Here is a 14073-nt window from a genome sequence, read left to right as displayed (position 1 = left end):
CACTGAGGCTCACAGTGGAGAGCATTTCTTGGCCCGAAGGTGAACTCCAGACAAATGCAAACTCTCTTGTGTCCGTTCTGAAGCTTTGATGAGTCACGATTTCTTCATTGGGAAGTAGCCAGGCCCGGTTCCCTAAATGTCTCCGTGCCCGTTGGACTTCAATTTTTAGACTACGTTAGGAATTTTGATTCATTGTAAAAATGAATTTGGGTTAGTTTAAAAATTCTTACTCCTCCTTTTTCTCTTTGGTTTCCTGTGAGGCTACACAAAGCAGGTGCAGCCTGCAAAAGTTTGCAGAAAAACAATGAAGGCTGTCCCTGGAAATGATCTATAGAGAGAGAACTGTGTGAGAGGGCACCCCCCCCCCTTCTCTAGTGAGAACTGCTGACATTTAAGGCCTTTACTAGGATCTGCTACAGTGTTCATTTAGAGGAGCTCCAGCCCCTCCCCCTTGAACTGAAGGAGGCTTTCTTCCCATTCTTATTGCTACTTAGTTCGTGTCTTTTCTTTCCTGTCAGGACTCAGGCCTCCTTCAGAGTGAGTAATTACTTCTGTGTGCTCTGGGTGGATTCCCTGTCTCCTTGCTTCCCTTGAGGTCAGTTCAGGTAGAGTGGCTTTTCTTCACGCCATCGTTGGTCCATCCAATGTTTCCACCAGTTTCATTGGCGATTCTACCAAAGTTCTTCCGGTTAGCAGAGTTTGGATACCTGGAGTTGTCCCGTTTGGAAAGTGACTCTCCTTGGATGGACTCTGGAGTATACCTAGTGGGGTGGATTTTTTGCCTGACCCAAAAAAAAAAAAAAAAAAAATCCCGACTGGGGACAGTTGAATGGCTGGAAGTGATGCTTTGTAAAAGTTCTGCCTTTCTTCATGTGGCATTCAGGATCATTTGATTTTGGAGGACTGCCAGTGTTCTCTCTCACTAGCTCTCCTCCCCGAAACGCGTCCCCCGTTGCCTTTACTACTAGTAAAGTAGGCCTGAGGGCATTCTGTCTATATTGGCATCATAGTTATTGATCACCGGAGTTGGAATGTTAGTTTGTAATTCTCCAAGATGGCAAGAGTTGTTCTGAAGTTGCTGATCCTGGGAAAGGAGCCAGAACCTACTCTTACCCTTTGTGGAGAAGCCATTTCCTGTGTTTTCTGCAATTATTTCTCTATAGAGGAAGGAAGTTATAGTATAAATAAGGTGCCAATACAGGCTTAACTCTTTAATGTTTGGCTGGTTGATAAACTCAATCAGGACTGAAGTAAAAGAAAAAAAGACACATAGGTAGTCTTTGTAACGAAAATACAATTTTATTCAAGGAGAAAGAGGCAAAATGAAACCTTGAACATGGTATTAAGATGAACTGAATTAAAAGATGCCAAAGTTTCAAGTTTTCCTAGTTACCTACTTTAGGCAGAGTTGACACACAGGCCAATATTTTTAATTGAGGTAGAAAAAAATCCATATGGAAGAGCATGCCTGCTAGCTTCATAAACAGGACACAACCAGCTTACAGGCCACACAGACACCTCCGGTGGTGGCCCTTCTTTAAGGCAGTGGTTCTCAACCTGTGGGTTGCCACCTCTTGGGGTGTCACATATCAGATATTTAGATTATGATTCACAACAGTAGTAAAATTGCAGTTATGAAGTAGCAATGAAATAATTTTATGGTTGGGGGGCTCACCCCAACATGAATTATGTCAAAAGGTCATAGCATCAGGAGGGTTGAGAGCCCTAACTTCCCATGTTCTTGTATTTAACAAGTGTCTTGGAATAGTTCAAGCTTTGTTTGATCTGCACACAACTTTATAGTAGGTCAGTTTATTTATTTATTTTTAAAGGAGATGGGAACAGTTTGGCTTAGAGACAGTAGTCAAGTATTATTTAATTTTGATAGAATTAAGGGGAAAATGGGTCATATCTGTACCCGGTGACAGTCTGGTACCAATATGAGTAACAGGCTTGGTGTGACTCCAGATGAGCAGGAAAACTGCTTATAGAGCATGCATTGGTAGCCCTGGTATGCAGGGCCAACACCCCACAGCAAACAGAGCTTGGTTGGAGTCCTGAATTGACTGTGAAAATTGACCACTAGAATGTTACAATTCAGGCAAGAATATTGTGTCTATCCGGAGAAGGGGGTAGGATTTATATGTCAAGTTTTCCTACATAGAGAGAGGAAGAGAGAGCAGGAACAGACTAGAAAGCATAGAGCTGTAATTAAACTGGATCTACAGGCACAGAGCATGAGACTCTTCATTGAACGATCATATGTCACTTATACTACATTTATTCAGATAATAAGTAAGGGTAGACTACTATGATATAGCTCATTTATATTCTCTGCATAATACGAGCAGTGTAAGTACAGTAAATAGACAGATGTTGAAGTATTTGTATCATCAGTCAGGTGTGAAAAGGACAGTGCTGGGCAGTCCGTGTAAATTCAAGGGCTTGGGGGAGTTCAAAGGTAAGTTAGACCTAACCTCAAAACTCAGTGAGAATTTAGACGGGGAAATAAAACAGGCAAGTAGCCATGATGCACTGTAGAATGGTAGGACTGTGAATGAAAGGCGCGTGGAGTAAAGTAGTTAACATGTGTAGGGTTCTTTTATGTTCTTGTGCTTAAGAATGTGACATGCAGTTTTCATGTATTACTGACTGTGTAGTGTCATGAGCAGTGCGCCGTAGCGTGAATATTCCCCCTTGACAGATGAGAGCATAGAGACCAACATAGGATTGTGAAGGACATAAAGACGGCCTGAGAGTGAATAAAAGTGGCTTTGGGGTGGTTCATTTGGTAAAACACTTACCTTATAAGTATAAGGACCATGTGCAGGAATAGACGAATATTTTCCCAACCTTTTCGGCATCAGCAGAATCCCACAGCTAGAGCCTAGGTGAAAATGTCCCATGTGCTGGTGCACCCCGTAAAGCCAGTGCTGGGGAGGCAGGGGCAAGAGGACCCATGGGAATCACTGGCCAGTCGGTGTGGCTTAACTGGTCAGCTCTAGGTCAAGAGAGACCGTGTTTGAAAGAAGGTGGACTGTGTTCCCGGGTTTGACACCTAAGGATGTCATCTGGTTTCCGCATGCGTATGCAAATCCACCCTTCCATATTCGTCTGCACTTGTACAATACGTGCACGAGTCCATACATTTAACTATGGGAAAAGGAAGGGTTCTGGGGAACTCTGGAGGCAGATTTCAAGGCTGTGTGTAAGTGCAGGAATCCAATTATATTCTGTCCTGAGAACAAAAAATTAGGGGCTTTGTCCACAAGTGCTTGAATCTCAGAGACGTCACCCAGCTGAGCACATACTTAAGATCAAGAAGGTAATGGGGCTGTTCTTGCCTGCTGTGATCTCTAGGCCAAGAACATGAAAGCCTTGTGCCTCCCTTCAGGGGCAGTAAGCCTTACGGAACCATAGATGGACAGATAGTCATGAGCACAAGGGCTGACCTTGTCCCAGGCTCCTTGATAAAGTGACCAGAATTTCTGGACATCAGTAGTTTTTACACTCCTGAGCCAGAGATTCCAGGTTTCATTTCGAGGCCTGCTGAACACTGTACACAGAAGCCAACTGGAGGCGAGGGCTGAGGACGACTCTTGCTGTGTTTGCGTGTGCAGAAGTGGATGAATGTTTTCCTAGCTGTTTTTAGCATGACCAGTAGCCTCCACTCCTGTCTGTAACTTGGCCGAGTCATTCATGGTGGGTTTAAACAAAGTTTTTAATAAATATGTTGTCATGTTGGGTAAAGGCCTAGTCATTGTTGTGGACATTCATACTTCTCCCCTGATGTCAGGGAACAGAAATTAACTTGTATAAAACGCCTGTCTACCAGTGACTAAACATACTTGTACTGGTTACTTTTAAGCAGTGACTACAGTAAAGGAGAGAAATCGCTCACTCCATGTGTGACAGAAATTCTTTAGCAACCTTGACTCTTTGGGCTGAATGATCAGTTGTACTTCTACAGTCTTCTGCAGGTAGCCGTTTCTTACCCCTTTGAGAAAATTGTGGTTTCCAGCTTTACAAATACCATTCCTGCCGACTGAGTGGTAGGTTACGCCAGCCACAGGACAAAGAATCCTCTTTTCAGTTAGGCAGAGTTCGCTTCCCGCGGACTTCTTTGTGTGAGGATGGATTTTCATATTTTCTTTGCAAAGAACGTTCTCCAGCCAGGTTCCCTGATTTTCTTTTTTCTTTCTTTCTTTCTTTCTTTTTTTTAAAGAAGCCTCTGTTTCTCAAACGATGGCCATGTGGGGAGTTAGTCCCTCAGTGCAGGTAATTAATTCAGGGTGACGTCATGGGGGGGTGAGTTCATTTTTTTCCGGTTTGGATTCTTCATCTCAGGATCTGATGGTTAACTCATTAGGAACACATTTCAAAAAAATGTAGTTCTTAGAAATCGAGCCATGCTAAACTTGTGGCCAATCCCGTATTTTTGGTTATACTCTCAGGGTACGGCTTCACCTTTGGAATGGAGATCTATCTGTACTCTGCAACCAGGGAGATCTGAAAGTAATCAGTAATTGTTACCGCTATTTGTGTGTATGGGTCTTTTGTCTCTATGTCTGTTCACCACATGTATACCTGACGTCTGGAAGGCAAGATATGTTTTCTGTTTGTTTTGTTTTTTTGGGATCCCTTATATCTGTGTTAGATGGCTATGAGCTGCCAAGTGGGTGCTAGAAACTGAACCCGGGTCCTCTAAAGAGTTACCAGTACCCTTCACCTCTGCACTGCCACTTTAGATCTCATTGTGAGTTGTTTTGATGCTGGTCCTGTCAATTGCTCAGGCGTTAACTTCTCATCACACATGATCTATGGCTGTCTATTGAGTTGTAATAGATAGCAGTGTAGAAATGTAGCTTTGTATTATTTGACCTTAAAACAATCAAACAAACAAACAAGGCTTTCTGGTGATAGTGCATACCTTTAATCCCAGCCCTGGGGAGGCAGACACAAAGGCAAGAGAATCTCTGAGTTTGAGGCCAGCCTGGTCTACAGAGTGAATTCCAGGGTAACCAAGGGTACCCAGAGAAACCCTGTCTTGAAAAAAAACCAAACCAAACCAACAACAACAACAACAACAACAACAACAACAACAACAACAACAAAATAAAGCTGAGGGCAGAGGCAGGGAGCTCTCTGAGTTCAAGGCCAGCTTGATCTAGAGTGAGTTTCAGGACCAGCCAGGGCTACACAGAGAAACCCTGTCTCAAAAAACCAAAAAAAAAAAAAAAAAAAAAAAAAAAAAAACCAAAAAAAAAAAACCAAAAAACAAAAACAAAAACCAAACAACCAAAAAAACCCAACAAAACCACCCCCTCCAAAACAAACAAACAAAAGCCAAAATGTCAAACTTTCAGATCTTTTCTTTACATTATTTTGATATTTCTTTTACTTTGATTATTTAACTCTAGGTATCCCCCACAGGTTCTGTTTGTAGGTGTTTGGGTCAGCAGAGTCCAAATGGTTTTCTGACACTAGGTTTCATTTCATTTTATCTGCAAGGTCCACCATAAAACAGTGTGTATCGTACCCCAAACACACTCTCTGCATACGGAGATGTACACTGTAACATTGCTTGACTATTATTCCTCATGTACCCTGATAGCTTCAAATATATTTCGCTCTATTCTGTTTATTTTATTTTAGGAAATACTTTCCCTACTGAGTAACTCATCCCATAGGCCATCAGTGGATAGCAGCCCAGTTTGGAGAACGCTGCTTTAAAATGAGTACTTTGGTAACTGGAGGCCTTAGGAAGTTAGCATATTTCAACCTAGGCTAGGCCAGTTCATGAGTACCTTTCTGAGCTTTTTGTGTGTTGAAAAAAATATTTTTTTTTTGTTTCATGTTCATTCTAATTTTTTATGATGGTGACTGTTTTTGTTTGTTTGTTTTTATTGGATTGATCATTTTTGTAAGGTCACAGCTTTCCAGACCTTTCTGTATTCATTGATGAGTTGAAGACTGAGGCCAAGTAACGAGACACTTCTCAGTATATGTGGCTAAACCCAAAGGCATTTGGTATAGTAGGAGGCTGTGAGAGTCCTATAGAAACCCAGGGGTGTGGCCAGTGCGTTCTGGGGGATGTGGGGAGTTACGCAGCTTCTCTGCTGTTTCCCACATTGTCTCTCTAAGAGTCAGGTTTTCTTACCAGCCATCTGGTCTGGAATGACTGTCTCTGTCATCCCAACCACTGTGTGGCTCTTCAGAACCTTGCTTCTGATATTCAGACTGACTAGAATGGATTCCTGAACGAGATGGCTGCTCCTCTGTCTCCTCCTCACCCTTTCTCCCGTCTTGGCCATACTTATACCTGTATTGTGAACTTCACAGCTGCAGACTTAAGTTTAAAATTGTGTTGTCAGCTATTTTATTCCATATGCTTGAGCAGAATTTCTTCCTTTTCGAGACAACTTACAGATACAGAATTTAGAATGGTTAAAATATATTGATCATGAATTAGTTTGGAGTTTAGACCCACAGATGCATCCAAGTCAGAGTTGTGTTTTAAGAGAGTCCCTGATGTAGGTTATAGGGTCTTTTCCAAGTGGTCTTTGGAAAATTACCGGGTGAAAGGACTCATTGTCTTTCTAATTAGTGTCAGAGTGAGAGTCCTCTGATTTCATGTTACCAGTGATTGTATTGTTTGAGTAACAGTGGTACTTACTGATGTTCAGAGTAAATGTGGCAATATTCTCACAGTCATCACAAGGCCTTGAGGATACTTGGGTGAAAAGAACTACACATGCTGCTTTGAGTTTCTGCGCTACAGCTTAGATATGAGTTAGCTTTCTTTTGGTGTAACTTCTGTGGCTCTGGAGGCGTCCCTGAGTACAGTTAGGGACCCACACAAGGAGTAAACTCTACCTTGCTGTGAATCTGTTCATCATAATACATGACCTTACCGCTCTGCTCTAGAGAAATGGTATTGTCCAATACACTTCCTCCATAATGTCCTCCAGCCTCATGGGCTCATGTTTGCACTTTCCTCTTGTTGAAATTGCAGACAAGGATCACTCTGATTTATTGGTGACATCTAATATAGCTGTGTTTATATTGTTGCCAATAAAATGACTTACATGATTGGTTTTTGTTTATACAATCTTTACTGAGGAGTCAGTCACCTGTGTTAGAACAAGGTACATTCTGCTTATTGAAATGAACTCTGGGATATAAGAACATTCAGCTCGAGCTGTCCTTGATTAAATTGCAGAATGTGCTGCACTCTGAAGCCGTGCACGAGAATACTCATGCTATCCATCAATAGGTTTTTCATTTCTATATTCTTCTGGCTACAAAAGCTGGAACAGGAGAAACCCAGGAGAATAGCATGGGCCTATTAAACGATAAAGGCAGTGAGGTTGAAATGACAGCGCTTAATGAAATTATACAATCATTAACCCAAAGGGGGAAAATGAGAAGACCGGCAGATCGTAGATGGCTTAGACACATAAACACTCACATACGTGTGCACATGTACACACACAAATAAGAATGTGCACATGCACACACAAGTGTTTGGGACAAGCACATACCGTAAATGTGCACACACATATGTAAATATGATTATATTCAGGGTCAGTTTGCTTCCTGACCTTCGCTAAATGGATTTTTTTGGTTTTGGTTGTTCAGTATAAAAAATGCTTTCAGCATAAGGAATGGAAAATATAACAAAGGCTAAATCTAGCCTAAGGAAATGAAATGATGTATGAAAATTAATAATTAACTGGCTCATCAGATGAATTATGACTCCAGATGAGTCTATTAATGATATTTACTAAGAAAGGGCCTTTGGCTGTAAATAGGTACTATGGAAGTTGTTTCTGGAGTTTTCTTAAATGGATGAGTGAACATTGTTTCATTTGTTTAATCTCTCTTAGTGCATAAGGAGCAATTCCTGGAGCCCTGGAGAGAAGGTGGAAGCAGGATTTTATATTTTGATCCAAGTTAACGCTTTCCCAGAAAACGAGTGGCATTATGAAATGGTTTTCTACCTGAGTTTCCGTGGAGGTTAAGTCATTTCCTCTCTGACCTGGATTGCAGGAGTTCTGTTTGAAGAGTTTGAAAGTGGTCAAAAGGAAAGATTTAGTAACTCATTAGCAGAGTGAACATTTTCATTGTGAGAACCAATGGGGTATAAAAATCTAAGTTTGGTTAAACATCAGATATGAAACACCTGAAATTTATATTTCTGAATGCTCTTTGCCTTTTCCTCTCAAAATTACTTTGCCTTTTTTTGTTGGTAGTCTTGAGTAGAGTATTTGGTCATAAGACAGGAGGGAAAGCCTGTGAAAGTTTTTAAATAGGAGGGGGATAGAGAGATGGCTCAGTGGTTAAGAGCGCTGACTGCTCTTGGAGGGGACCCGAGTTCGGGTCCTAGCACCCACGTGGCTCCCAACTGTCTATAGTTCCAGTTTCAGGGGATCTGGCTCTGTGGTCATCGGTCAGGTATATGGTGCAAATACAACATGAAAACATAAAATAGAAGTAAATGAATCTTTGTTGAAAAGACGTCCACATTCAGTGGAATTTTCCTGGTTCCTTTTAGGATACTACTAGCTGTGATGTGATCATCTTAGACAATTCATTTAATGTGGTATTCCTTTCTTTCTGGTTAGTGCTGTCTTTGTGCGTGGTGTTCAGGGAGGGCTCTCTCTCCCCCGTCATTGTCTCCTTCTGTGCATCCATTGTTGCTTGAGTTGTGTTGGCAGAGTGTGCCACTGTTTTTGCTTCTATGGCTACAAAGTTCCTCTAGATTTAATTGCTAAAAAAGTGGATTCTTCATTATCAGTTTGTTATTATAATAAATGAGTGTTTTAAAATAATCCTTCTTACCTGTAGTATTAGAAAACAACAACAACAGAATATCAAGAGACCATAGTGATTATGGTTAGGCTTTTATGAATGGAGAGTTGTAGTTCAGGAAGCTTGTGACTTACCAGGGTAGGTCTCGGCATCTTGACTTCTCCAGTGTTCCTCACTGATGCTTAAGCCTAAGTCTTATCTGAAGCTGAGTGGTTTTTTCATCCTTTATCACCCCGTGGGCTTGACATGATATTGTGATCAATGGCTTAGTGCAGAAGTCTATAACATAGTATGCTGTGAGTGGACAAAATTGATTTCTATGTACCAGTGTCTTTTGCTGGAAAATCTGTTGACACAGTTCACGTGGAAACTGGAATTGTAGGCCAATTTCCACCTGGCTTGCTTTTCTTTCTTTACGTGGGTGGTTTTGCCTAACGTAGAAATGCCATTCACTCCACTTTTCTGGCTGCTTCTTTGTCTTATAAGTACATTTTTTCTTCATCTTTAAACCTAAGGCTGTTTCAAATATGAATGCAAGTTATTAAAAATCAGAATAAATATTCATGTGATAATACAGGTGATAATACAGGTGCCTGATGCATGATTATATTCTTACCAAATTTCCTTCTTGTCGACTCTTCTTAATGACTGAGCCTAATGCTGGAATACTTAGTGATGCGTTTTTGATCCAGATTTTGATGACAACTGCTTGTTTATGATGCTGATGTAAAAGTGACTTTTTTTTTCTAACAAAGTCGAAATGACCACAGTCAACAAAGCTGCTGCCACTTGCCACTTGGATGTGGGTTAAGTGACTCCAGTCATTTTGGACCATTCTTCAGTTTCGAAAATTTGACAGTACAGCATAATTATGTGCTTTTTTCCCTTCTGATGAGTAATAAATAAATGCTTCCTACAAATAAATGTTCGGAGTGCTCAGAAACCACTATTTCACAAATGAGTGGCGAATGGATAATGGTTTTGATTCTTGCTCCAGATCAATCAATAGAGGAAGAGAGTGACCAGTAATAAGCTGTAGCTCCACGCACGCACACACAGCCGACAATGTGCGGGGAGTTTTCCATTGTTAAAGAGGAACAGACTTAGCGCCAGTGTGATAGCAGGCTCTGTCCTTTCTGTATCATAAATGAACGCCATCCATGCAGGTTTGGATACTTGTTTGTTTGTGGGACGTGCGGTGGAGGGAGAGTAGGAGTGTTGCTATATGCCAGAGAGAGTTTTCAGTGAATTTTTAGCAAAATAAAGAAATAAAGAGTGGCTTCCAAATTCCGTATTTAAATTATATACAAAGAGTCAGTAGGCACCTGTGGCAAATTTTATGGAAAGCATAGTGAACATTCAAGGTTTTTTTTTTTTTTTAAATTCCTAAACTGATGAAAGAAATAGTTTCCTTGAAAACACTTTATTCCTTTGGTAGCCTTCCCATGATGATTGGTGCAGGCATTTCTTTAGGAGTTGAGTTGAGAATATTTGTTTAGGACCCCAAGTGGATCATACAGTGGGAAGAAGTCCTGAGGCTCATCCTATTGAGAACGTGTGGATGTTACTGCTATAGTCTCGGTCGGTCTTCATTTTCTGTGTTTGTTCAGCTGTGGCTGCTTCTCATGACTATCTTGTCTCTAGAAAAGACAGACATCATAGAGGCGGCACCTAGACATCTGGCCATGTCCTAGCTCCACACTGCAGAGTGACCTGTTAGGGAAGGAAGAGCCTTCCTTAGGGATTTAGAACCAGGGAGCATTGATGTCACCACATAGAAGTAGTGAGAATGACATTCTGTAGACACATCAGTACATACGTTTCTGCTCCCAATGGAGGATCCCCAATAATATGGTATACATGGCAACACAGTAGGGCTTTTTGTGAACATACTGAGGATTCTACTTTTAAGAGTTGCCTTCTCTTGTGCTTTCCAGGAGGTATTGACTATAGTGCTTTCCTATCCCAGACCCTCACATAGAAGGCAGGGTATTGTGGCATTGATCTATTTCTATCCCCATAACTCAGGATCAATATGGATCTAAGGCTCTGCTGATGCTGTAATTATTTAAAAATAAGGTTATATGAAAAGTAATATTCCCATACTTAATGTTTTTGCAAATCTGGGCACTATGAAAATGTTGCTCTCAGAAGGAACATGGTGTTTGCTTTGCAATTGTTCACTGGAACTTTAAAAGTTCAATCTCACAGCTCACCGAGGGTGGTGTTCGAGTTTCCCAAGATACATTGTAGCGAGAATGAAGTCTATGGACAGATCCCTTCGGGAACAGAGTAGGTTTCATTTTGCAAGCAGTCATCAGTGGATGGGTGGTTGCTGCCAAGACACCGTATTGAGAAAGGCACAGATCAATGCAGTGATCCCTAAGCTAAGCCTCCCATGAAAGCAGAAGTGAAGAGTCCTTGCCAAGGAGCTATGGGTTTTATGATCTTGTTCTATAACAGAGGCCAGTTTGCCAGCTGTGTTTCTTTCTTTTTTTTTTTTTTTTTTTTTTTTTGTCCCAATATAAATGCTATACGAGTTGAAAACTTTCTGGATCTCATTTTCACTTTCACCATTTCCAATGCCTGCCTTTGTTTTTGTTTTAAACAGACTTATCACCTATCCCATGGATAAGTTACTTGCCTTGCCTTGAAAGAATCAATAGTGCCATCGGATATTGATCAGCGTGGCCTCAGGGCTCTCAGAATGAATGGAAGGTCATGTGGCATGAATCTCCACCGGACATCAAGAACCCCACAGGGGCCTGGCCTACTCGGTGGTCAACATATCCCTCCCATCAGAGCCCACGCAGGCACTCCCTGCTCCTCTTCCTGTGCCAGCACGCCGAGCCCCAGTATTGGAAGTCTTGCTAACAGTCTTCACCTCAAGATGTCCTCGGGAGCAGGGATGGCTCCTCAGAGCAACATGGCCGCGAGTCCCATCCATCTGCCTGCCCTGAGCCCCAGGAGACAGTTACTCGCCAATGGGAAGCCTCAGTTCCAGGTCACCCCGGCTGGTGTCATGGCAGCACCACATACTATAAAGCCCAAACAGCAAGAATTTGGAGACCCCTTCTCTCCAAATCCTGAGAAAGGTAGGATTGTCACTTGGGAATCTCTACAAAAGGGGAATTGTTTTAATCTGCCCCTTGTCTGCTGACTGCCAGCAAGTTCAATAGAAAAATACACATAATTCAATATCAGAGTCAAGGTTCACGGTCTCACGCTTGGGAAGGGGTTGGGTGTGTACTTTTGTGTGTGTGTCTAAGTGATGGGTACAAGTGAGTGGTGCCTTGGAATTGAAGCAGAGTGGAAAATGAGGCAGGGCAGCTTAAAAGGGAAATAGGGAGGAAGGTGATGACTGACAGGGCAGGAGCTGGGTGCAGAGTCTGTCTTCTGCATACTTGTGGCTCTGCCCTGTCTTATGGGGGTGGAGGGGTGGATTCTGCAGGCAGTGGAGGACAGGGCCTAACCAGAACCAAAGCTGGTGTTAGAAGTACTAGAAGAAAAGCTGTGCTCAGGAGGAGAGGACCACAGTGGAGTCATTTTAGTACCCAGTAAAAAGAGGAGTCAGTAAATGTTAATAAGAAAAATTCAAGAGGGAGATTCAAGCTGGAATAATGCATACCTTCCCTCCTCAATAGTGGGGATTGAAACCATAGGCTCACAGCGGCGTGCCAGGCAGCTGCTCTCCCAGTGAGCCCTGTCCCCGACATGTATTTAAACATATTTTTAAAATTGGTGAGGGACTAGAAAATGTGGTTAATTTGAAATATAGCATGTGTGTTTAATTCTGTAGTGATTGGATTACCCTCTACTTCAAATTAAAGAGTAGTTGTTGAGGACTAACAAACTATTTGAAGAGCACCCTTTCTCTAGCAACTAACTGGTGTGGCCTTAATGGATTTACATTGCAGATGGTGTGTGTGTGTGCTTAGGCTAGGAAGAAAAAGAGCCTGTATCTTACATAACTACAGCTTTTAATGTCAAATGGCACTCTGCATATTTCTTAAGGTACTTTGTCAACTCGTATTAAATGTGTTTATACTGCAGTAGAGTAAGTAGCATGGTTCAGAATGGCCACTTACCTTGTTAATTAAGGTGAGTGATGGGTAATAGCGGGCACAGCTTAGTGCCTGTCTATTCCGGTGGTTGGAGTGTTTGGCCGTAAATGAAGAGATGAGAAAGAAAAATCCACAACAGCACACATACACATGGCTTTTCTATTTCCCCTTTACCCTCTTACTCTCTTTTTTCTTAATCATTTCTCTTTAGTCTAAGTTCTGTTTGGAGTTGTTTGCTTTCCTAGAGGTACTCGTATTTAAGCGCAGGTAAAGTTTGCCTGGGGGCCTTTTCTAGAATAGTCCGCCACTGTTAGGCTCCTGGGCCCATGGGGTAGAACGTTGAGTTTCTTCCTACCAAACTCCACTGTTTGGTTTTAGAGGCCCTGCGCCACGACACCTCTCGGCTCATCTTGACTAGGGAGCTGTAGCTTCCTTTTATAGGCACGGGTGTCCATGTGACTGGCAGTCGTAATATAATATTAGTAACCTGCGTTTCTCATATCATGTATGTGTGTGGATGCTTTCCAACACAGACTCGGAGATTGCTCACCACAGTTCAGAGTGTGTGCTATGGTGATTTAACCCATGGAGGTCCACAGAGAACGAGCTCTTTGGGGACACTAAGAAGGAGAGTTTAATCTTTCAATCTTACTTTGATAGAAGATGTAATAATTATGACCCTGGCTTACAGCGTGCTTCAGGAACTTGGGTTAAGTGAGTTTAACCGAGTGAGTCATTGGGTCCGGCATATCTTGTAAGGCGTGTAGAGCAATCGCAGCTTCCCAGTTCTTCCCCCGAGGCGTGCTGGCTCTCCACTAGCAGACAGTGCCTGGCTTCTTGTCAACAGGCTTGGAGCACAACTGAGTTCTCACAGATAAGAAGCTGGGGACGATCTGAAGTTATTCTTCTCAGCCCAGCATCTTGGATACCATCAGTGGTCTTGGTGAGGCCAGAAGTGGTGGAATTGTTTCTGCAGATCTTGATGGAATTCATAAAATTAAGCCAATAACCAGTGGTCTGGGATTGCTTAAGCTCCATCTGAACGTTTCTCAACAAATAATTATTGAACCTATATTGTCAGGGATCTATTGTGCTGGAAGACTTGCCATTAAGATGTCTGCCCCTCAGGCTGTTGGAGGATTTGGACCAATGTATGGGCAGTTCAGAATGAAGCTCAGTGAGCTCTCTTGAGAGG

General features: G+C 42.1%; 1 protein-coding gene across 5 annotated transcripts in view; it reads left to right on the top strand.

Moving 5' to 3' along the window:
* Positions 1 to 14073, top strand: part of Glis3 (GLIS family zinc finger 3) — a 421415-nt gene that overhangs the window by 2604 nt on the left and 404738 nt on the right. For all 5 annotated transcript variants that reach the window (NM_001305671.1, NM_175459.6, XM_006526984.4 and 2 more), the window contains exon 2: positions 11426 to 11909. Coding sequence is in view for 4 of the 5 variants with exons in the window: in NM_175459.6 (NP_780668.3) it covers positions 11522 to 11909 (388 nt within the window). In the remaining variant the exon portion in view is untranslated. The remainder of the gene's footprint in view (positions 1 to 11425; positions 11910 to 14073) is intronic.

This window comes from Mus musculus, chromosome 19 (genome assembly GCF_000001635.26).
Source record: "Mus musculus strain C57BL/6J chromosome 19, GRCm38.p6 C57BL/6J".
NCBI classification, from domain to species: domain Eukaryota; kingdom Metazoa; phylum Chordata; class Mammalia; order Rodentia; family Muridae; genus Mus; species Mus musculus.
This window is presented reverse-complemented; position numbering and strand designations above follow the sequence as displayed.